This window comes from Ursus maritimus, unplaced genomic scaffold, assembly GCF_017311325.1.
Source record: "Ursus maritimus isolate PB19 unplaced genomic scaffold, ASM1731132v1 scaffold_13, whole genome shotgun sequence".
In the NCBI taxonomy this organism is placed as follows: domain Eukaryota; kingdom Metazoa; phylum Chordata; class Mammalia; order Carnivora; family Ursidae; genus Ursus; species Ursus maritimus.
This window is the reverse complement of record NW_024423675.1, coordinates 61,087,591-61,109,943: the sequence shown is the minus strand read 5'-3', so window position 1 is coordinate 61,109,943 and position 22,353 is coordinate 61,087,591. Positions and strand designations below refer to the sequence as shown.

Here is a 22,353-nt window from a genome sequence, read left to right as displayed (position 1 = left end):
GACTAATATTTATCCTTTATCTCTAGCTTTTGAAAAGTTAACTTTACAATCTTAATAATGGTAGGAATGCTTAAATGTAACTTAAAAAAATACAGGGAAAAGACCATACAAAAAGCAGATGTAAACCATATTTTCATCATGCAATCTTCACACGTAAAGATAGAAAAAAGACTAGAAGATAGCATGCCACGATATTAAAAGTGGTGGAATTTTATGTGACTTGAAATCTTTTTCTTCTTTATACATATTTGTATTTTCCAAATTTCTAGGATGACATGTTCTTTTTAAGTTAATTAGCACAAAGGAACCAATTTTAGCCCAATAAAGGAAAAGACACTCTCTTACCAACTTCGAGGGGTAGCACGGTACAGTAGAATACGGATCCTGAAGGGGGTAGTTTGAATTTAGGTCCTCTGCTGACTTGTTAAGGGTGAGCTCCTATCTCTACGTGGCATAATTCTCAAGATGCTCCTGGCAGCCCCGCGCTCCCTGCGGTGTACCCCCCGGACCCCTGCGTGTCCCTGCCCCGGGAAGAGGTAAGGCTCAATTAGATTGGTGCAATCCGGGCTTCTGCAAAGCCTGTGCTCTGGGTGAGGGTATGGGAAGAAACAGAGGGCACATGGCTCAGCCCCTCTGGGCTCTTCTGGGTCGGCCTGCCCAGGGAAGGTGTGTCCTGGCCAGAGGATAGACACATGGCGCCAAAGGGTAGGCTCTGCTCTGGGGGCAAGTCTCAGCTGCCCGGCTCTGTCAGTCGCTGCGCAAGCCCTGATTTGGGGGTGAAACGCGAGGAAGCCCACTGTGGCCACACATGCAGGCCACCACCCACAATGCAGCTTATCAGAAATAAGGCTGATGTGTGACCCTGTGTCTCAAATGGTTAGAAACCGAGAGTTGGAAGAGAAACAGTATCGCTCATCACACCAGCCCCAAGCACCCTTGATCAAATTACTCATCCCTTCTGAGCTCTTCCTTTGTACCTTAAAGCTAATCGTCCTCCTGTAAAAGATGGTTTTGAGGACTAAGAAGACAAAAGTGACAAGTCAGTGCTTGGCACATGGGAGCTGGTTTTCCTTTCCTTCCTTTTTAAAAATTTTTTGGGGCGCCTGGGTGGCGCAGTCGTTATGCGTCTGCCTTCGGCTCAGGGCGTGATCCCGGTGTTCCGGGATCGAGTCCCCCATCGGGCTCCTCTGCTGGGAGCCTGCTTCTTCCTCTCTCACTCCCCTGCTGTGTTCCCTCTCTCACTGGCTGTCTCTCTGTCACATAAATAAATAAAATATTTAAAAAAATTTTTTTTTAATTTTTATTTATTTATTTGAGAGGGACAGCAAGCAAGCACACAGAGGGAGAGGGAGAAGCACACTCCCCACTGAGCAAGGAGCCCAATTCGGGATTCGATCCCAAGACCCTGAGATCATGACCTGAGCTGAAGGCAGATGCTTAACCGATTAAGCCACCCAGGTGCCCCCCCTTTTCTTCTTTTTACTTTTAAAATAAGATGATACACTTATTAGTGACACACTAAAACTGACCTCAGCGCTCCCAGAGGAAGTGCTGGGGCCCACCCCAAGGCCAGTGAGACTCCAGCCTGGCCTCTCTGCTCTGGGCACCCAGGGTCCTTCCCCCGCCTGCCCATCTGTTACTGTTGTGCAGAGCTCCTTGGAGAACTGGGGGGCTTTTCGAGGCATTAGAAGTGGGGTAGTCAGGGCATAACTGAGCGGCCAGCAAGGAAACACACCCTAGTGTCCACCCCAGGGCTGCAGATGCAAACAGCTCTGCGCAGAGAGGGAGGAAGGAGCTGGGAGCCAGCATCCCACACGGGTGAGACCCAGGCGCCGCCCCCCCATGGAAGGTTAATACTTCCATCCAAACTCTACCAGCGAGACAAGATCCTCCTCAGGCCAGCACAGCCAAGGCCGGCTCAGTGCACCCCCTTCCCTCCCCTGGACAGCAGGTGGACAAGAGGTAACAGTGAACAACCTAGGGAACAGGATAGCATTGGCCACAGGTACTCCATGCGTACCCAGACTACCCAGGGAAAGGGGTTTTGTGGGGACAGGTTGGGGGGGTAAGGGATTTACTTTGGACCAAGCACATCAAAGAACGGAGAAACTCCTGAGAGCGCCCGATGTGCCACAGATGTAGGACACCCCCTGCGGTGGGTCCGCTGGAGAATCACGTGCCCGAGCTCCTACGCGGCACTGAAATGAGCGCATGGGGGCAGCACCCAGCGTGAGGCCAGGCAGCTCCGGCCCTGGGCCGTGAGGGCACGTGGAGCTCAGCTACGTCCAGCTAGACTGCCTCAGGAAGGGAGCGAGCCGTGAGCCACATTTCCAGTGGCCACTGCCCGTCAAAGGGCTTACGGTCTTGAATGGGCTCCTGTGAGAAGAGAGGGCTTATCCTTTCGGGTGCACACACCACACACTAACAGGATTTAAAAATATTTAAGTCCAAGTAAACATTCTTAAAATATATTTTTTGAAAGCTCACCAACACAAGGCTTTTGAAACAAGCCCAGCGTGCATGCCCCTTCCCTTCTACTGTGGTCGGCTGGGGAGGAATGCTGTGCTCAATTTCCTAAGGACATTTCAGGCAGATCAGTGTCTCCCACAACAACTCCATCTACACAATGCGCAGAACACGTTAGCAGCGTTCTGGAAACAGGCAAGAGCATTTTCAGGTGCACATACAGCCCGCTCTACAGTGACGGCCCACTAGTCCTAACGTGCTAACTCACGGTCACGGGCTGCTGTTGCCAGTCTGCGGTAACAGGAAGGACACACGCAGACTTCACGTCCAAATTGAGCTTCAGGTAGAATGAGTGATACCCTTAAAGAAATCACTCTTGGGATCTTTATGACATTTGCTAATTTTTAAAATTAGTATTTAGATTAAAAATGCAAATATTTTAAAGAAGCGATGAACTATGTCAAATACAAGTTACTGTTTAGTTGACCGATGGCTTAAGAAAGTTCCATAACAAGGAATGTGTAATGGTCTAGTTTGTGGTGCAGAAAATGAACTGTATATCTGCCGAATGGTTTTCTAGAACGATACGTAAAAAACTAATAGTGAAATCTTTAGTAGGAGCTGGAAGTCAACAGTCCTTTCGCTTCTCACTTTACACCTTTCTATACTGTGACTTTTTAAGTCTGGGAATATATCGCTTTTAAAAGAAAAACACGCAGCCACAAATATCCTATAATTTAGGTTATCCCTTGTTAACTAGGACAATGGGATTAAGCTTCGTTAAAGAAGGATCTGATAACATAACTGCCAAGGGTTACCTCAGTATTAATGAACTTTCAGGAAAACCTGAGAGCCACTAAAAATCCCATTTTATAAACTCCCCTCTTGCCCAAAGAACCAAAGTAAAAGGCAGATAAGGTCCAGGACTGGGGACCCTCCCCCTCCCGCTGTCCCGTGCTGCTGTCTGGTGGGGGGAAGACTCCCGAAAGGATGGCAGGCTTAGGATGGTGCCAGACAACCCTACCTGTCGAAAGCAGGGGCGTTGGCTTCTAGGCCTCTGTTGAGTCTCAGATGATGAGAGCCAACCTAGAGCAAGAGAAATAACACTAGTGACTCCTCCTGCTCCGTGAACCCAGGAAGTGATGGTCTTCCCCATCCCCCTCGCTGCCAGCCAGGCTGCACGTGGCCGCCTCTCGCCCCTTCTGTGGCCCATGCACAGACCTGGAAGGTTGGCTTTGAACTCAGATCCCAAAGCCCGAGTCTGGCTCTGCTGCAGCCTGTCCCCACTGCTGCATGGGCCCCGTGCTGGCTGGAATTCTTCCAAAGGCAGAAGAGAAACTTCAGGGTCAGCCCATGAGGCCCACGTCAGATCTGCAAAGCCTTCCACAGTGCAGAGGTGAACGTAAGCCAAGCAGGGAGAGAGAAACCACTTCTCGGCCTCCTCAGCAAGGCTGGGGACCTCGACCACCCCTAAAATCTGAGTTATAGCTACCTGCAAACTAATTTGCCTTATGATTTAGAATTACCTATTTCATATTGAAAGTTCAAAAAACAAACTTAAAACTACGTATTGTTATTGGAGCCAGTTTGAAAAGGCTCTCTCCGGACAAATGTGGGACAGTGTGAGCACTGAACTATAAAGGACAGTAATGGATTATAATCTGATGACTGAAATAAGAATTCATAAGTCTCTATAGATCAGAACTGGCTGGCTGAGTGGACAGATGAATGGACAGAGAGGTGGGCAGGTGGACAGGGAGAAGGGAGGCTCTTCCTTAGAGTAGAACACCAGTCGATAAGTATGGAGGCAGTGCTGGAAAAATCACCATTTTATAACCATCATAGTAAAGAACGGTTCAGCAAAAATCAGCTGCTGGTCATAAATGTTAAGGGAGAGTTTGATGAGGAATACGATACTAACACGGTCTGAGTCTCGCAGATGTTTATTAGTTGAAAAGGAGGACATATTAACTACAAGGAAAGAAACTGAGTAGCACCATGCCTGAGTGATGGAGACTAACATCACTAATGAGGGGGCACGTGGACGCAGATGGGACACTCGGACAAGGATGTGGTGCTGTCAGAGATCCACACCATGAACCCAATCATAATGAAACACCCAGAAACCCCCATATGAGGCACCTCCAATTTAAAGAAAAAGATCTGCATTCTCCAAAAACATCAATGTCCAAGAGACAGAAGGCAGAGGAACTGATCCAGAGATTAAAGGAGACTGGAGTGTGACAATGACATTCAGGGCAGGGTCCTGGCCTGGATCCCCAACCAAAGGGGGGAAAGTGCCACGACTGATAAATCTGGAATGCAGACCGCAGGTCGGTTTAGAGCACCATGTCACACCAGCTGACCATGTACCCATCCTGTGCTGATGCAAGAGAACATACTTGCTTTCAGGAAAAACGTCGTGACGTATTAAGGAGATCTGATGTATGCGACCCGCTCTCCAGGGATTCCGGAAATAACGGGTCGCACGTGTGGACAGCAAGAGGTGCACACCGAGTGAATCTGGGGACAGGTAGCATGGGAGTGCTCTCTGCTGTTCCTACAACTTTTCTGCAGGTCTGGAATTATCTAAGATAAAACGTTTCTGGAAGTGTACTGCTCGGCTTTGCTGGTTGTGGGGCATTATAAACGCGATGTCGTTAGGCTTGTCTGTCTGCACCACCGAGGGTCACTGTGGAGTGTGGACCGAGGGTTATTTACAAGTCTTCCCGCCACAAGTCATACATCTGCCCCTCTTCATACCCTAGGAAAGAGCCATTCTAGATGACTGGCTTCTCAGCAACAGATTTAGAAATCACTGGGATTAGGCATATCCGTCTAAATGACTTCTACAAATAAAGTCCCGAGTCCCTTTTGGTCCTAAGAAACCTTGGGAGTCCTTAGGAGAGGCTCCACCGATCGCTTTCACTTTGCTGCTGTGTGTGTTCTGGGCTCCTTTTCCCAAAGGCCCCAGCTGAGGACATGCGAGACTTAATTCCCACAACCTGCACAGCCAAGTTGTGAGAAAACTGCTCTCTCCTGCCCTCCGAGGCCAGTCAGCGCCTGTCTTCTGAACTCACGAGGCAGGTGTGGGCGGAAAGCAGGCCCACGTTCCTCTGAGCCACCGTGCGCAAGATCCCCAGGGGCTGAAGCCCAAGAGAAGGGGCTGCTTGCTGCGCGGTCAGCCTGTCCGTCAGCGCTAGAAATCTGCCCTAAGCTGCGGCTGTTTCCAGAATCCTTCCCAGGGGAAGGCAGTAAGGGGAAAGCAGGAAAACAATGGTTCAGGGCTCAGAAGCCCGGTGTTTAGTCGTGACAAGTTCTGTTACTGGCCATGGCTGCCTCTCCCCGAATCATAACTCAAAGTTTCTTCTATGAGCAGTTAGAAATTCCAGTCACAGACGACTGGACGCTGGGACTGAACTGGGACAGCACGCAGTGTGGGCACCAGTGCAGCCAAGTTGGAGCGCCCCCCCCCCCCTTTTAGCAGCTCCTGGAGTAAAACGTAAACTCCGCAGCCTACCACAGAAAGCCCGTCTCCGTCTGGCCCTTGCCTGCCTCTCTGGTCTGACATCTGGCCATGGCCCCCATGCTCGGGCTGCGAGCAGCAAACCTTCCCACTCCCGGGACACGTGTGACCGCTGGGGCCGCCACCCCGGCACGTGCAGTCCCCACCGCAGGCTGGCCGACGTGGCCCTGTCCCCTCGAGTCGGTTCAGATGCCCACCCCCTCCTCCGGGCAAGCTGGCCCTCCCCACAGCTGCCCCAGGCATGGTGGCCTCCTCTCCCATGGGCGCTACGCACGCCACACCATCATGACCTGTCCCCTTCTCCTGAAGGCGGGGGCTGTGACCTAAAGTGCCCCCACGTACCCACAGATGTCAGTGAGCGGCTGTGGGATGAACACATGGCTTCTCTGAGGACGGGGTGATGGGACACCTGGGAGCCTCATCCTCGTGCCTCGTCTTGACAGAGAGATACGTGGACACTGTCCCCACCTCACAGGCCTCGTGGAGACGGGTGAAGCTCTGACTCTGGGCGCAAAGTGCCACGCTCTCCCAATGCAACCTGTGTTCCTGTCTCCTGGATGGATGGTGTGATGTACGTTACAAATACTGACAGCTGACACTTGTGTGTCCTCTGGGTTCTGGAAACTGCGCTGAATTCTACTACGCGCTGTGGCAGCTAACCCTCCCCACAGCCCGTGAGGTCGGTTGTTAACCCCACGTACAGAGGAGAAAACCAAGGCTTAGCAAAGACAGGAACTTCTCAGGTTTTTTGTTTTTTGTTGATAAGAACCTTTTTCTGAGATAAAAACTTGTCAAAAGAATATGGTCCCTAAGTAGGGGAGCCAGAACTTGAACTGGAACCAGGTCCTGCCACTGCAAAGCTTATGCTCTGAATCACAGGAGAAGCTACCTCGCAATCTTGGTTCTTTTAGTGATGGCTGCTGGTGAAACACAGGAGCTCGTGCAAACACACAGGACCCAGGGCCCACAGTGCTCGCACGACTCTGTCCCGGACACAGGAGCTCGTGCAAACACGCAGGACCCAGGTCCCACAGTGCATGCGCGACTCTGTCCCGGACACAGGGGCTCGTGCAAACACGCAGGACCCGGGTCCCACAGTGCATGCGTGACTCTGTCCCGCACAGGGGCTCGTGCAAACACGCAGGACCCGGGTCCCACAGTGCATGCGTGACTCTGTCCCGCACAGGGGCTCGTGCAAACACGCAGGACCTGGGTCCCACAGTGCATGCGTGACTCTGTCCCGCACAGGGGCTCGTGCAAACACGCAGGACCTGGGTCCCACAGTGCATGCGTGACTCTGTCCCGCACAGGGGCTCGTGCAAACACGCAGGACCCGGGTCCCACAGTGCATGCGCGACTCTGTCCCGGACACAGGGGCTCGTGCAAACACGCAGGACCCGGGTCCCACAGTGCATGCGCGACTCTGTCCCGGACACAGGGGCTCGTGCAAACACGCAGGACCCGGGTCCCACAGTGCATGCGCGACTCTGTCCCGGACACAGGGGCTCGTGCAAACACGCAGGACCCGGGGTCCGCAATGCGCTCGCGACTCTGTCCCGGATTATATTCGTTCGCATTAGAAGGATCTTTCCCTCACCCCAACCTCTTCTGAAACTGTTGTGCTACAAGCCATCTCACACCCTTTTAGGGACCAAAAAAAGTACAGCCACACAAATGAGCACATACAGTGCCGTGAACCCGAGGGCCTAGTAAACAGGGTGTGACGGGGAGGGGGCGAGTGCAGGCAAGGTGGGAACAGCAGAGGGGACTAATCTACTTTGCATCCTCCTCCAGCTGCTGACAGTCGTATGAAGCTTCAAAACAGAGACCTAACTCACCTTGGCAAGACCGTCTGTACACGCACGTTACAGGGAGGAAGACTGTAAAGCGACAGGGGAGCAAAATCTTCAACGGACTAAGAGTATAGAACAAATATACTCTCTCACTAATCATACCAGGGGAGCAATTAGCTTTAAGTGTAAAATTTCAGTGTGGCTATTTATAAACCTCAAAGCTGTTTACATGGTAAAGACGAAACTGTGTAAGGTACACGTGGCTAGAAATGGCGTCAGGATCCAGGAGTTTGTAAGGAAGGCACCACTGCTGTGCAAACGTGCAGACAAATCATCGTCCCAAGTCCTCTCTGCCCGTCCCCACACCTACGCCCCATCCCTGGCGGGGCGCGTCGGTTCCCAGGGAGAGCCCCCAGAGGTTGCAACACTGCAACTTAAGATGCAAGCTATCTGCCCAAAAATCTTTGCATTTTTCATCTAACCTAAGTGAAGAAGGAGGGGAGAAAAACAACCAGAATCAACCCTCAGGCTTGCCGTTGATAGTTCAGGGAGGAGGGTGAATGCAGACCATGAGTGAACCTGGTCACCCTGCGAAGATGACCTAATCTCTCTGATGGTGGAAGGTTTTAGAAGATAAACATGGGTATCAGACCCAAAGGTTAGCAAATCCTTCATAAGATTAATGAACACTAAAGCCTTTTGAAGCTTATTTTGAAAAAAACCACAGAAGCTCTGGAGAAGCACAAGTGTTATGAATCTAAAAGGCGCCATGGCTGCCAAAAAGCGAGCCCCCAGAACCCCACCGAGAATGCTCATGTCAGATTGAGGGCAGCTGTTCCATGGCAGGGTCAGGCTGCATCAAGTGGGTCAAGCTGGGGACCAAAATTAAAGACAGGAATGACAGACCAATTTTGCTATTTTGAGAAGACGGAGACTGGAACATGGAGAGTCCTAGAAATGGGATGGAAGATACAAAGAGCTGGAGAGCCCCAGACAAGACACGATGGAGAGAGGGGGAACCTTCTCAAAGGTCTGGGCAATCAGACTCACTCTCATGTATCCCCCTGCAGACAGCCAGCCTGTAAGGCAAGAAGGAGCCCGTTGGCAATCGCGGCCATCCCAAATCCTGGTCTCAGGGTCAGTGTCCGAGGTCAGAAGGACCCAGAACTGGACGCAGGGGCGAAGGGGATACACTTCAAAGGCTCCTTCCCAAATTCCAAGACTATCACGACCACCCCCAATTTCTGGATTTCTTAAAATCTTCACATGAAACGTAACATTGTCTCCTGCTTCCTTTTTTATCCCCTACTCACTTGCTTTTTATTCTTCTAAATACAGAGTTCCAGAAGTTTCAGGAGGGTAAACTCCAAATCTTAAAAAAAAGAAATCAAGTTTCAAAAACCCTTTTTGGAATGTCCCGAATGGGCAAATCTATAGAGATAGAAAGCAGACTGACAGTTGCTTCGGCCTCGGGGAGAGCTGGGAGGGGGGCACGGGGAGGGGTGACGGCCAGCGGGGACAGGGTTCTTAGGGGCGATGAGTCCTCTAAAATTAGACCACGGTGATGGCTATGTGACTCTGTAAATGCACTAAAAACCACTGAATTGTATGCTTTAAATGGGTGTAGTTTATGGTATGTAAATTCTATCACAATACAGCCATTTTAAAAAACCTGTTTTGGGATGAGCTCCAGCATCATCTTGCCTGTCCTAATCATCCTCAGGAGTGTCTCTCCATGCTGCCACGTAATGCCACCAGCCATCCTCGCACATCTTAGTTGTTCCTTTCTGATGGGAAGACTGAAGGCTAAAAAAGCTTCCCCCTCCACCAGAAGTCAGACCCTCAGGAGACCCTCATGCCTCCACCTCACTCCAAGAACTGACCGTGGTTCCTTATCAAGGCTGTCCACTGCATGATGACAGCCACATGGACAAAGTGCCTTCTGCTGCCACGGGGTCAAGTCAAAGGCCGGGGAAAGACCCAGTGCTGTCAAACACCCCCCAAGAACGTGGCAGACGGCCCTGAGCCACCGCTGACGACCCAACCGCCATCACACAGAGTCCTCGGTAAGAGGAACGGGAGCCACGGAGGCCTGGCAGAGAGGTCTTCTGGGCACCCAGAGTATCGCTCCAACCAGAGCGGAAGATCTGGGGTCAACGCTGAGTAACCTCAGACCCACTTGGCCCGTGACCCTCCAGGGAAGGAACTTGCAAACGAGGCAGTGCACAGTTCCACGGAGGGCAAACATGTCCTTGGAACGTGGTACCACGCCCTGAACTCTTCCCAGGAGACAGAACGCCAAATACCTCTGGCACGGACCAGAGCCCTGGTTTAGACTGCAAGGTGTATTTTTAGAAATCACGGGAAAGTTCTGTGCCATTCTCACGTGGCCCCACAGCAGGCACCTCCGGCCCTTGGACCTGCTGCATGGCCAGGGCCTGAAAACCTTTCAGAGCCCCATAGGATGGTCTCAGCTCTCAAAAAACATCTTTGGCCGTGTTCTCAATACATTGACCTTGGCGGCTAAGAAAGTAATTCTACTCAATTACATCATGCGGTTCTCTTATCAGCAAAGACCTCCCTTCCCACGTGGGCCGCATCAACAGCAAACTTGGGGTCAGAGAATTACACACAGTGTGTACATTTCTGTATATAAACACCACGCACACACACATACACACGCGAGCGTGCACGCACACACACACACACACACACACACACACACACAGGTGTGCACACTTTGGCAGCTCAGCTCAATCCAATGGGCCTGAGGAACAAGCCTAGAAACTGACAGAAATACGGTTAAAAGAAACAAACCACAGCTGTCCAGAGGAGAGAGGCAGGTGACTTACTTTTTTCATTACCTACCTGAAGCCCTGGCTGCTCCCAAAACAGCGGAACGGAGCCTCTGATCTGGACAAAAGACGACACTCCGTCATCCATGTAAATCGTCTGCACCACAAGGAAACATAAAGGGAAAGTATTCCTCAATGAAACTGAATGTCCTGGGGCCGGGTAACGGGATCTGGCCGCCTGAGACCCGACACCAGCCCGGATGAAGGGCAGACAGCGGACTTCTGCGCCCTCTGTTCCCCTGGCCAGCCTGGCCTCGCCGCTCCCTGACCCACAGGCTGGCCCCGTGTGCTCACGGGCATGCTGGCAGCTGACCAGCCTCACAGGAGTCTGGAGCGGGCACAGGGCCTCCCGGGGAGAGCCGCAGCTGACCGGGACTAAACACAGCCTCACCCAGCTCCCTGGAAAGCCCAGCAGCGCCTCCCCGCTCCCCACTGGAGGAACAGAAGCAAATGTGCTCTGGAACCGAACTAAGCCCTTCCTTCCAGCCCTCGATTTTCACCTTGTCAACTAGCTAAGTAGCAGAGAGCAACTGGAAAGGGATGGAAGAAACGAACGAGCTTAGCCAAAAGCCCTGGGTGACCACACGAGTCACTGACACTGCGCTTGACCACGCAGGCCAAGACTTGACATGAACTTGTAGTTGCTCCTGGCCCTGGGCCACTGTGTTCTTAAGCCCACCGCTAAGTCAACATACACGGCACAGCCTTCACACGCTTCGGGCGGTGGGGAGCGCCTGCCTGGACGCACGGGATACTCACCCGCTAAAGCACAGATCTCCTCCCCCACCCCACCCACCGTTACTTCGGGGTGTGCCAGCTCATCGGCCTGCAGGCGCCCCCGACATTGCAGGGGAGTGTTACAGGGACAAGAAGCGCGGTCCTGAGCAGCACGAAGGGAGGCTATGGCGACTATCAGATGTGCTGCCCTTTATCTGAGTAATTCTACCCTGGCCTGGCAGGGCCGGCCTGGGCAATGCTGCCGATCCTTTCCATTTCTTACCAGCCTGCTCCCTTACATGGTAGCTTTCCGTGCGGCTAGACCACGCTCAGATCACACGTGCATTAGTAATTCTGCGGTGGAGGACCTGAGCATCAGACCTGCAGCTCCCTGGGACCAAAGGAGACAGGAGCTGAACTCCTCTCTTTTTCCAAATGGAAAAGCACTGGGTGAAGAACTTGTCTGTTTCCAGATATGAACTACCAGCAAATTTGCTCCCCCCTATTATCCAGCTCAAAACAAAAACAAAAACCAAAAACAGGGGCGCCTGGGTGGCTCAGTCAGTTCAGCATCTGCCTTCAGCTCAGGTCATGATCCCTGGGTCCTGGGATCGAGCCGTATTGGGTTCCCTGCTCAGCAGGAGTCTGCTTATTCCTCTCTCTCTGCCCCCCGCCCCCCCTGCTCAGGCTTGCTCTCTCTCCCTCTTTCTCTCTCAAATTAAAAAATCTTAAAACAAAAACAGAAGAAAGTAGCAGATTGCTTAAACCGATGCAGGCATCATGGACTACTGTGAGATGAAGAGCATACAGGTCCAGATGACTGAGAAGGAAACCAATTTAGCCAACAGTTCTCTATAAGGATAGTCCTTAACAGCGCCAGGACCTGACTTAAGCTATGGGACTATTACCCTTCCCTTTAAGACATGCTCAACAAGCTACCTCTAGCATCAGACCACACCCCTCTTGAGCTGGAACTTGCACAGGCAGAACGTGCTTCAGAAAACACCCACCAGGAGGCCCCACTCTCCAGACCCCACCCCTGGGACAGGAAGAAAAGATGCCTCTGAATTTCTCCACTCCTCCCTCCCACGTGAAGATGCTAAAGCTTTGCACCCCATTCATCATCGGGACCACCTTCTTTGTTGTCAAGGTAATAAGACAAAACAGGCAGTGGATCCGGGGTGCTTTCCTTCCTGAGCTAAGGAACACAGGTTTTAATACTCCTGACAGACTCGATGCCTCACCTCCCAGAAGGGTTTTCACAGAGGGCATTGGGATCTCGGGGTAGGAGAGAGGAGGGTAGAGCCAGAAAGCGGGTCAGTACACGGGCTCTGGGACAGCACCTTCCATTCCACCTGCCAGCTCCCCTGTGCCCTGCAGGGTGACCCTGGGCGTGTTCTTTAACCTTTGGGCCTCAGTTTCCTTCTCTCAGTGGAGTTACTGTCACCTAGTCGTAGGGAGGAGTAAATGAGTAATGAGGGAAGGTGATCCCAGTGCAGGACGGCGGCTCCTTGCTCTTGAGGGCAGGGAGCACTGCCCAGGCATGTGGATGAGGCCCCTGAAGAGGCCTGACAGACAGGGTGGGGGTCAGAGCACTGGGGGAGCAGGGCTTAGGCTGTGGGGAGCAGTACTGTAGGGACACACAAGGGGTGGGAGGGAGTCTGTCATGGCTGAGCCGTGGCGAGCCCAAGCCGGGCCTGGGACACCCTGGCCTTGGCAACTCGGAGTGGCCCCTTTTAAGGAGTGGTGGGAGCAGAAACCCAAAGACCCTGAGAAGAAAGGGATAAGATGCAGGGAGACTTGCGGCCCAGCAGATACTCTTTTATCTGGAAGGCTTCTGCCCAACTCCCATTTCCAGGTGAGGTGTTTGCAAACCAGTGCTTTCCAAGTCTGTTGCGTTCCTGGGAGGACACGCAGCCGTCCTTACCCTTCCGGATTAATCAGTGGCCTTATTTTCAATAGCCAAATATTTTTCCTCTTTTTTTTTCTTTTGGTAGACCAAAGGGACTTTTTGGGGTTTGTTTTTCTGCATGGTGAGTCACAGCTGCAGAGCAATCCTACCAGGTATGACTCACAGTGGAGCCAAAAGGCTTCTTCCCAGGAAGACTGAGACAAGGTCCACACCTGCACACACACGCCATACACACCAATGCACACAAACACCCCTGCGAAACACCCCTGCACAAACATGCACTCACATACCACACACCAATGCACACACCTGTGCGTGCACACATGACCTCCTCCCCTCCCCCCCCACATGCACGTGCACACACACGCGGCCTGCCTTGGAGGAGAAAGCTTGTTCATCCCTCTTAGGAAAAACACTAAAGCAAGGCAGAGTGGGTAGTGCTGAAAGCATCTCCCCCTTCTGGCTCCCTGAGCATTTAATTTAGGAGAGACCCCGCCTCAGGGGACCCGCCCGCTCTCTGCCTAGTCCCACCATTTTCAAAGGAGCACAGCGCAGCCCTCCGTCAGCACCTTCACACACTCAGGGAAGGACCCCCACTTCCAAGTGGCCACAGGCTGGGGTCTGAAGAGCCTCACTTCCGTACAGGGGCCTGGGATCTATGGGCAACCCCCAGAGCCACCAAGCAGACCCAGTGGAGACCCTTTCCCGCTGCGGCTCAGCCCCGGTTTCCTCCAAGAGCCTGCCTGCCGATCTCTGGTGAGGGGCCCATGTTCCAAAGCCGGCCCTTCTCCCAACGTCAGGTCACAAAGCCGGCAACGCCACGCCACCGGGACGAATCAACCCCACCGCCTAGTGCATCACTGGCATTGCTTTGATTCGAAGGCCTCGGGGAGCAATGCACACGTGCTGTCACCCAGAGCCAAGCCACCACGACGGCAGGGAGGTTCACGCTACCCCATGGCACCACCCTTTCCCAGGCCGGACAGTCTCGGTTCCACAAATGCCAGGGAGCAGGCCAGGGGGGGCTGCTGGCAGCGACTTCTCCATGCCCCCCTCCCATCGCCGCAGCCCCGATAGGCCAACCTCAACAGGGTCACAGCAGGTTTTCCGGGTGGTTTCTGTGCAGCTCCCCCTCCCAAGCTGCCCCTGAGCGTGGCAGACGCCCACAGGCCGCACGTCGCCCTCGGGTGCCGATACCCAGAAGCCCCTTCACCAGCAGGTGCAGGGGGGAAGGCAGAGCTGTGCTTGGCAGGAACATTAGTTACGGATATGCTCCACTTTGGAAAAGATTTTTGCATTAAAAACAAACAACTTAGATCAACCTGAGCACTTCTACTGGTACAAAGTGATGTAAACAAAAACCACGCCACGATTGCAGAGCCAGAGAAAACGACTGTCCTGTACAGGGGCGGGGGGCACACGAGATTCTTGTGTCTCGGGGAGCCCCTGCTTTCCTTCAGCCACGGCTGCTCATCCCGCCTCCGAAAGCATTTCAGGAAAAGGGATAACGCAGCTATGGCCGACACTACCTGGCTTCGGGAAGGGGCGGACCCCCCCCCCGGGCTGTGCTGGCTCCCCAGGGTATGGTCAGGATGTCTCTCGGCCGGTGCTTTCCTCTGGAAGCGCACGCCTTCACTTCTGCCCTCAATCTCCTCTACGCCTTCCTGCCCCTCCTCGGCTGCCCCACCTGGCCCTGTGTCGTCTGTCGCCCTGCCCTCCCTTGCTCTGTTGGCTTTCCCGTCCCTGCAGGCAAGACCCCTGCCGCTGAGCACCGACCGTGGGGGACACGCCCAGGACAGCGAAGGTGCCTGTCCCGTTCCTGCTGCTTCCCTGCCTGGGCGGGCTCACAACCACATTCAGGGGCTCATTTTGCTCCCCTGTTGCCCTCGAGGAAACACCTGGAGTCGGCTCTGGGCACTGACCCCTCCCCGCCCCTGGGGTGGCCTTCTTCGCCACCCACCCACCCGCCCACCATGGTGGTCACACTGTCTGAGGGCTCTCTGCAGACACGAATCATCCTGGGAGAGCACTGGGTCTGCTGGGAGTAGCCCCACAAAGAACTTCTCTGGGTGCAAGGTGACCATGGGCCCCTTGCCCCGATACACGTCTGGGAAAAGCAAAATCACCATGGGCCGAAGGAGCCGTGTTGGTCTCAGATGAGGTCCACATTCACCGCCCATCCTCGGGGTGTCCGGCTGCCTGTCAGCTTGCCCGCTGCTTCTAGAGCAAGGCTGGGAAGGCTGGGCTGAGGGTTTAATCCAAAAAAAAAAGCAACTCTGGGTCCAGAGGAGAAAAAGGGAGAGAAAACAGGAACTAGGAAGACCGCAAAGGTTGTGTGAACAAGGAAATCCCTCCCCAGTCCTGAGAAGGGAGGCAGGTGGAGGCCATTTAAATAGCACGAGGCTGCAGGCTCCCGGAGCCAGAGGGCAGGCCGGTGGTGTGTCTAAGGCCTTGGTGGGCCGGCCACGAGGAAACAAGGGCCCTGTCTCTTGAGTCCGAGCAATTGGGCACGTGGAACAATGCCAGTCACCAAGACACACATAGATGAAATAACCAGAGCAAAGTCCCCAGACCCAGTCTGTAGAAAAATGAGAAAAGCAAGCACAGCGTCGAGATTTTCCATAAAGCTAAATGTACTGCATTTAAAGCACTGTCCCTTAACACCGAATTATGTCTTATTGGTTCAGTGGTGTCCCCCCAGAAGACATGTTTAAGTCCTAATTCCTACCACCGCAGAACGTGACCTTATTTGGAGACGGCCACTGCAGATGCAGTTAAGATGGGACATATTGGACAGGGTGGGTCTCCTCGTGAAAGGGGAGACAGACGCCCTGGGAGAGGGCCACCACATGGAGGTGAGGCAGAGACGGGAGGGCTGCACAAAGGGGGCCCCCAGAGCTGGAAGAGGCAGGAAGGATCTTCCTCTAGGGGCTTCAGAGGGAGCATGGTCCTGCCAACACCCAGATTTCGGACCTTTGGCCTCCAGAACTGTAAGACAATAAATACTAGTTCTTTTAAGCCCTGTCTGTGGCACTTTGTTACAGCAGCTTACATCCACAGTGTTCAAATGCCCAATCTCAGGAACGCCAGTGATAGGGAGGGCAGGTGCTTTTCCAACAATTTCCTTGGTAAGATACAATAGATGAGACCCCAGTTTTTAAAAAATATGGTTGAAACTCACAACTCTGGGGAGCACCAAACAAGAAGAGCAAATAAGGGACTGTGTACCCAAAGGCCGATGGAGAGCAAGGCAGGGGCCAAGCTCCAGCGCTGCTGATGAAAACCTCTTCCACCCGGTTACCAGGTTCAGGGGCCCAGGCATTTTGATTTGTACAAATATGCTTTGCACCTCTGGCCCCCAGTTCCTGGCACAGCGCTCAGCCCCTGGCGGGTGAGAAACAATAAAGATCTGTTGAATGCGCGGATTCAAAGGCTCACCGCACAAGGATAAGCACGGGGATGGGACGTGGTGGTGCAGGTGGGGCCATGCAAACAAAAGGAAGTACTTTTCGTCGCGTGGACACGAGCAAGAAAAAAAATATCCTCCATCTCGGGGCCACAATTTCTCTGACATTTTAAACCAGATATTATTTATATCCAGGAGAGCAGACAGAATGAACAGAATTCATAGGCAAGCAAGTGGCCCTGCCACTCCTCTGAAAGCTCCCATTCCCAAGCTCTCCTAGTCAGCCTCTGACTCCAAGAGAACCACCTCACCTTAAGCCCAAGCAGGCGCAGCTCACACCCAGAAAGCAGGTGTTCAGTTCTGTGCTGAATTAAACGGGCTCAAGTCCTGGTACAAAACACCTCTCACAGCTGCAGGAAGGAGGGGCTGCAAAGCCACATCATGGCTAAATAAACACAGGCTGTTTGCAGCGGGACACCCACAGCCACGCGGCACCTGTGCCTGTCCTGGGGCTTGCCTGTCTCAGAATTTACTCCACCTGTCTACAAGGGGGCCTTATTCTACAGATTTGCAACCTCGAAAGAAAAAAACCAATGTAAGGCAGCATCTCTGGGAATGAGAACAGAATTTAGGGGGAAAAATATCAATGAGAGATGAAGCAGATGGTTATATTCATGGAAGCTGAAAGCGAGTGCCGCTGAACACGCAGATTTTGCAACTCTCAGGTGCTAAGACATGCTCCGGCTGATTTAGAATGAAAAATGGTTTCTCCTCTCACCCTTGTTTTATTGGTCTACTTTTTGTCTTAAGAAGATCTTCCAACCCTGCTGGTTCATCCATCGCCTGCCCTCTGACATGAGGGCCACCCTTTATGACCATGGAAAAAATTCCGGCTTCCCTTTAGCTGAAAGTACCTTGGGGAAGCAGTATGACCCCAGCAAAAGCGAATCACGAAAGAAAGCCCAGGCGAACTGGAGGCCACAGTGGCAGGCAGAGCCCCGAGGACTCGCTCTGGTCTCCAATCAGAGGAAGAAGCCACGATCACCAGAAACGCCCTCCACTATGCCTGAGCCCCTTCTGCCCCAAACGTAAATGCACTAGCACCGCTGTGTCCCCTGAGAACCACCAGGCGCCCCCGAGCGGCCCGGGCACTGACCTGCTCAGTCTCCACGAAGTTGGACACGTGGCCGTCGTCGTTCACGCCGCGGGTGTGGAAGCGAGCGCCGGCGCGCTCGCAGCTGATGCGGGAGATGAGGCAGGCTTTGGCCTGCTTGTGCGAGGCGTACACCGTGCGGACGGACACCACGCCGCAGATGACCTTCAGCAGCCAGTCGCGGCAGCTCACCTGGTGCTGTCTCAGCGGCACGTGCAGCAGCTGGTTCCTGCAAAACGGAGCCCCACAGCGACCAGGGTCGCAGCGCATCCTCCCGCAACACTGCGCCGAAGCGAGTGCGGAGGGCAGGCGCAGGGCCGGCACTCACGCGGGGGGATGGGGTGGGGGGAAGCGCCCCTAGAGGACTCGGTGCTCGGGAAGCGGGGCCAGAAGGTTCACGCGCTTCTGTGACCCCCAAACAGCAGGGCAGCCGAGGCCGCGCAGCGTCGACACGGAAGTCCTTCCCAAAACCACTGCGGGCGGCAGTGTCAGCGAATGGAAAGCCGGGCGGGGAGGGAGAGCCAACCACCACCTTCCGGGGATCGTGGGAGGAGCCTTCCTTTGGATCCCTGGCCTCCACATGGCTCAGAAAGAAATCCCATCAGTAAAAAATTCAATCATAGGTTTTGTAATTAAATAATGATAAATAATCATTAAGTAAGTACATGCAAGCTTATTTAAATGACATACATAGCCCATGAGGTGTAGCCTATCTCAATGAGAGCAGTAGGAAGCAGTCCAAAATAAGTAAAACGCATGAGACAAGGGGCACCTGGGTGGCTCGGTGGGCTAAGGGTCTGCCTTCGGCTCAACTTGTGATCCCGGGGTCCTGGGATGGAGCCGGCCTTGGGCTCCCTGCTCAGTGGGGAGTCTGCTTCTCTCCCTCCCCCACCTTGCTCTCTCAAATAAATAAAATCTTTAAAAATAAATAAAAAGGATGAGACGAAAATAAGAGCAACAAAAGTTCCAGTATTTCATCCCCATATCCGGTGGATTGTTCTGGGGCTCTGGGGACAGACCCCTGGTGTCCATGATAAGGATAGGGATAAAAGCCAACATTTATCAAGTGCACCGAGTACCATTTTAAGTGCTTTGGGATGGATTAACTCACTTCATCCTCCAAAGGCCCCATGTGAAAGGTATTATCATTCAGCCCATCCTACAGACAAAGAAACTGAGGCACAGAGAAGTGAAGGACTTGCCCAAGGTCTGGGAGCCAGTAAGCAGCAGCGAGGAGCTGGGAGCCTGCCCTCTTCTCGGGCACTGCCAGCCCCAGGTCTGTGTCCTCTCTCACTGAAGGCCCCACAAGGCCCAGCCTCACCCGTGCTGGCCACTGGCTTCTCTTGCTCTCTCTCAGCTTCCCCAACACCCACTCAACCTTACTCAGCCCCAGCGGCCACTCTGAGAAGGGCGGCCTTGGAGGGGTGCCAGGACCCCCGACACTACAGGCCGAGCTCTATTCGGGGCGCTCAGGGGACCCGAGGAGCACCTTGCACCTTCCGAGGCCTCTCAGACACGCCTGGTGAGGCAGGAACCTTCCCAGAAGGCTCTCTCCCACAGGGTATTAAGCAAATCTAGACCACAATGCCCTATTTGCTTAAAAAAGGCAGCACTGTTGCTGTCCTAGACCCTTCCTTAGGGATTGCAGCCTTCTCTCATTTCTTCAGAAGTGCCCTGTGAGCCCTGATGTCTCGGGTGGCTTCTCCAAGCAGCAAGGCTCCCAAGATCTCAGGCCAGCCTCCGCCACCCTGAGCGTGATGCTGAGAAACCCCACCCCTCAGGGAGCGGCCTATGGGACCCCCTTCTGAGCTCTGCTAGCCACTGTGCTTGTCTACCTAAACAATGTGGGCACGGAGCACTCCTTTACAAAAACGCACTTTCGTCTTCTGAATCACTCTCTAAAATTCAGACGATGAACCAGCTTTAGTAACAAATCTGCACATGGTATCAAGGCAAAGCCTCCAGAATATTCCAGTCTTCTAGCTACACAGCTATGGCTGCCATCAGTCACCAGGGGTCAGGCAAAGGAGCCTTTGGCCAAACTGTCAACTCTGAATCCCCGTTTGTAGCCACACTGGCCTGGCAGCTGTAGGAGGACAGCTCTTCTCCTCGGAGGAAGAGACCCAGATCTATAAAGGAAAACCACTGTGAGTTTCCTCCTGGGCTTGCATTCCACTGGGAAGCAATTATCCCTGGGGTCCATCACCGGCCCGGAAAAACAACTTCACACCGCCCTACACTCTCTCATTCACCAGCCACGTTCCGTGTTGACCCCATCTGACTCCAGATGTGGGTCCAGATCTGGAACACGGCACCCCGAATGGCGGCTTGAGGCAATCAAGCCCATGACCACTCAGTCGGGGCTGACTCAGTTGTGGTCAGTTCCGTGGGTGCCGCCCAAACACCACACACCCTGACGTGTGGTGTAGCCCAGCGGCCTGGCACCCTCCAGACTGCCACTTCCTCTCAGCTCCAGATATAGTCTGCTGTCCACTTGGGGCTTGCCCCTTCCCCAGCCCTCCTCAGCCTCCCCCTCGTGAGTCCACACCCTTCCTGCTGCTCTCTGTGGACCCTGAGTCTCCAGCTCCAGAGCTGGCAGAAGGAGGCCTGACGAGCGGTCACAAAGGTGCCGGGGCCACCTGGTTCCCCAGGTGTCCCCTACCGTCCTGAGATGTTGCCAAGGAATGTCAGCAGTCCCTGTTGGAAGTGGCTCCGTGGCCTTAGCACAGACACCCCTCAGAATCCCCAGCCCTGCATCCCTAACTTCAGCTGACTTCAGGAGCACCTGCTGGTCCCTGCAAAATGGACTTAGTGATTTCACAGAAACACCACCCCCCGGACCTACTTCTCAGAAAGGGGTCCTCAAACCAGCAGGACAGGAGCCACCACCATTACCCAGCTGGAAATACTGAGTCTGGGGCCCCAGCCCAGACCTGCTGAATCAGAATCTACATTTTAACAAGACCAGCAGGAGACTCACAGGTGTTTTCAAGTTTGAGTGCATTACCGCCCCAAGAACTCAACAAAACCAGCTGGTCCACGAGGGCCTGGGGGTAGGGAATGCGAGGTGCATGGCGGGACATGGTGAAGCCTCTTTCTCCAAACAGAAATCGGGCAGGGGTGGGGGGCCCGAAACACCAAGGAAAAAAACATTTATGCAGTGAAGGAGAACTCCGACTTTCTGGGTTTGGGCACAGGGAGGGAGGCAGGCATAAATAAAGGATATAAATAAGCCTCACCCACCCTGTCCTAGGGCTGGAAAACTAGGGTGGCTCCAAAGGGCCAGCACTGGAATTCTAAGAACATTCGGTATATAAGGCATATTGGAGCAATTTCTACAGCACGATTTTCATCACGTTGGCTTCTGACTCACTTCTCACACGTCTTCTGGCAAATCTGAGGGGTACACCAGTTGACAACCCAGGCCTGACACCAGTCGATGTAAATCACTGCACCATACCTCCCCCCCAGGACTTGTCAGGGTCATGACCCCCAGGGCCCAGAAAGAGCAATAGATAATTTCCATATTTATACGGTCATCCACACCTAGCTGTGTTCAGGAAGGAGCACCCGAATAAGCCGAAACATACAGAAATCCAGGCACCTTGGTCTGGGCTTCAGGATATGTCTTACCACATGACCGCATGACACCTTGGCAGGCTGACTCAGTTTCCCCATTGCTGGAGGAGCTGGTTTGGCTTGGTGATTAACAGTACAGGATCTGGAGCCAAAATGCCTGGGTTCGAATTCCCTCACTTATTCAAGCCTCAGTCTCCTTATCTATAAAATGGGCATAACAAACAGACCCTACCTCATAGGTGACTATGAGGATTCTGAGTTAGTACCAGCAGGGAACTTACTAGAACATAAGCCCCGTATATAAGCGTCGGTGGTAAATGTGTGTGCACCAGAGGGGAACCAGGATCGCTGAGAGAACCACAGGAACACTGAGCACAGCCCGGCACTTAGGAAGTACCACGTGGATGTTGGCTCTTATGCTCCTTACTTATGGAGAGTTTCTTTTCTAAATCTACATTAGACTGCTTTGAACACCTTCCCTGAGCTCAGGGGTGGGGATGGGGGGGGGGAGATGACCCAGGGCCCTCACCAAAAGAAGGAGCTGCCCCACTCATCGCTGTCATGGCCCTGCTTCTGCACCCGTACGGTGAGGTCGAAGCTGGACCCATCGTTGGGCCACGAGAAGTAGAAGACCCCCGAGTTGAGGATCTTTCTCAAGGCTGTGAGGCGGTCCTCCTCCTTGGCCTCCTCCTGCAGAGGGTAAAAGTCAGTGGCAGTGATCTTGTAGATTTCAGCCTCTGGAATTCTGCCCACTGATGTGCAGCCTGTCACCAAGACCAGGAAGCTCAGGGAAGCGCCACCTGGAAGGGAAACAGACAAGGGGGCTCAGGGCCACACGGAGCGGAGGACAAGCACCCACGCTTCCACTGCAACCACGTGGCTGTGTTCACTCCCTCGCAGCCCCAGGAATCTCTGTCACCTGAGCCTGAAGCCCAGTGCCTGGTTC

At 53.5% G+C, this 22,353-nt stretch overlaps 1 protein-coding gene across 1 annotated transcript in view; it reads right to left on the bottom strand.

The window, feature by feature from the left end:
• SYNJ2 (synaptojanin 2) overlaps nt 1-22,353 on the bottom strand; it is a 95,138-nt gene that overhangs the window by 37,327 nt on the left and 35,458 nt on the right. Inside the window, exons 3-6 of the mRNA XM_040628006.1 lie at nt 21,937-22,207; nt 17,832-18,057; nt 10,654-10,737; nt 3,491-3,552 (exon numbers count right to left, since the gene is read on the bottom strand). Of these exons, the coding sequence (XP_040483940.1) occupies nt 3,491-3,552; nt 10,654-10,737; nt 17,832-18,057; nt 21,937-22,207 (643 nt within the window). The remainder of the gene's footprint in view (nt 1-3,490; nt 3,553-10,653; nt 10,738-17,831; nt 18,058-21,936; nt 22,208-22,353) is intronic.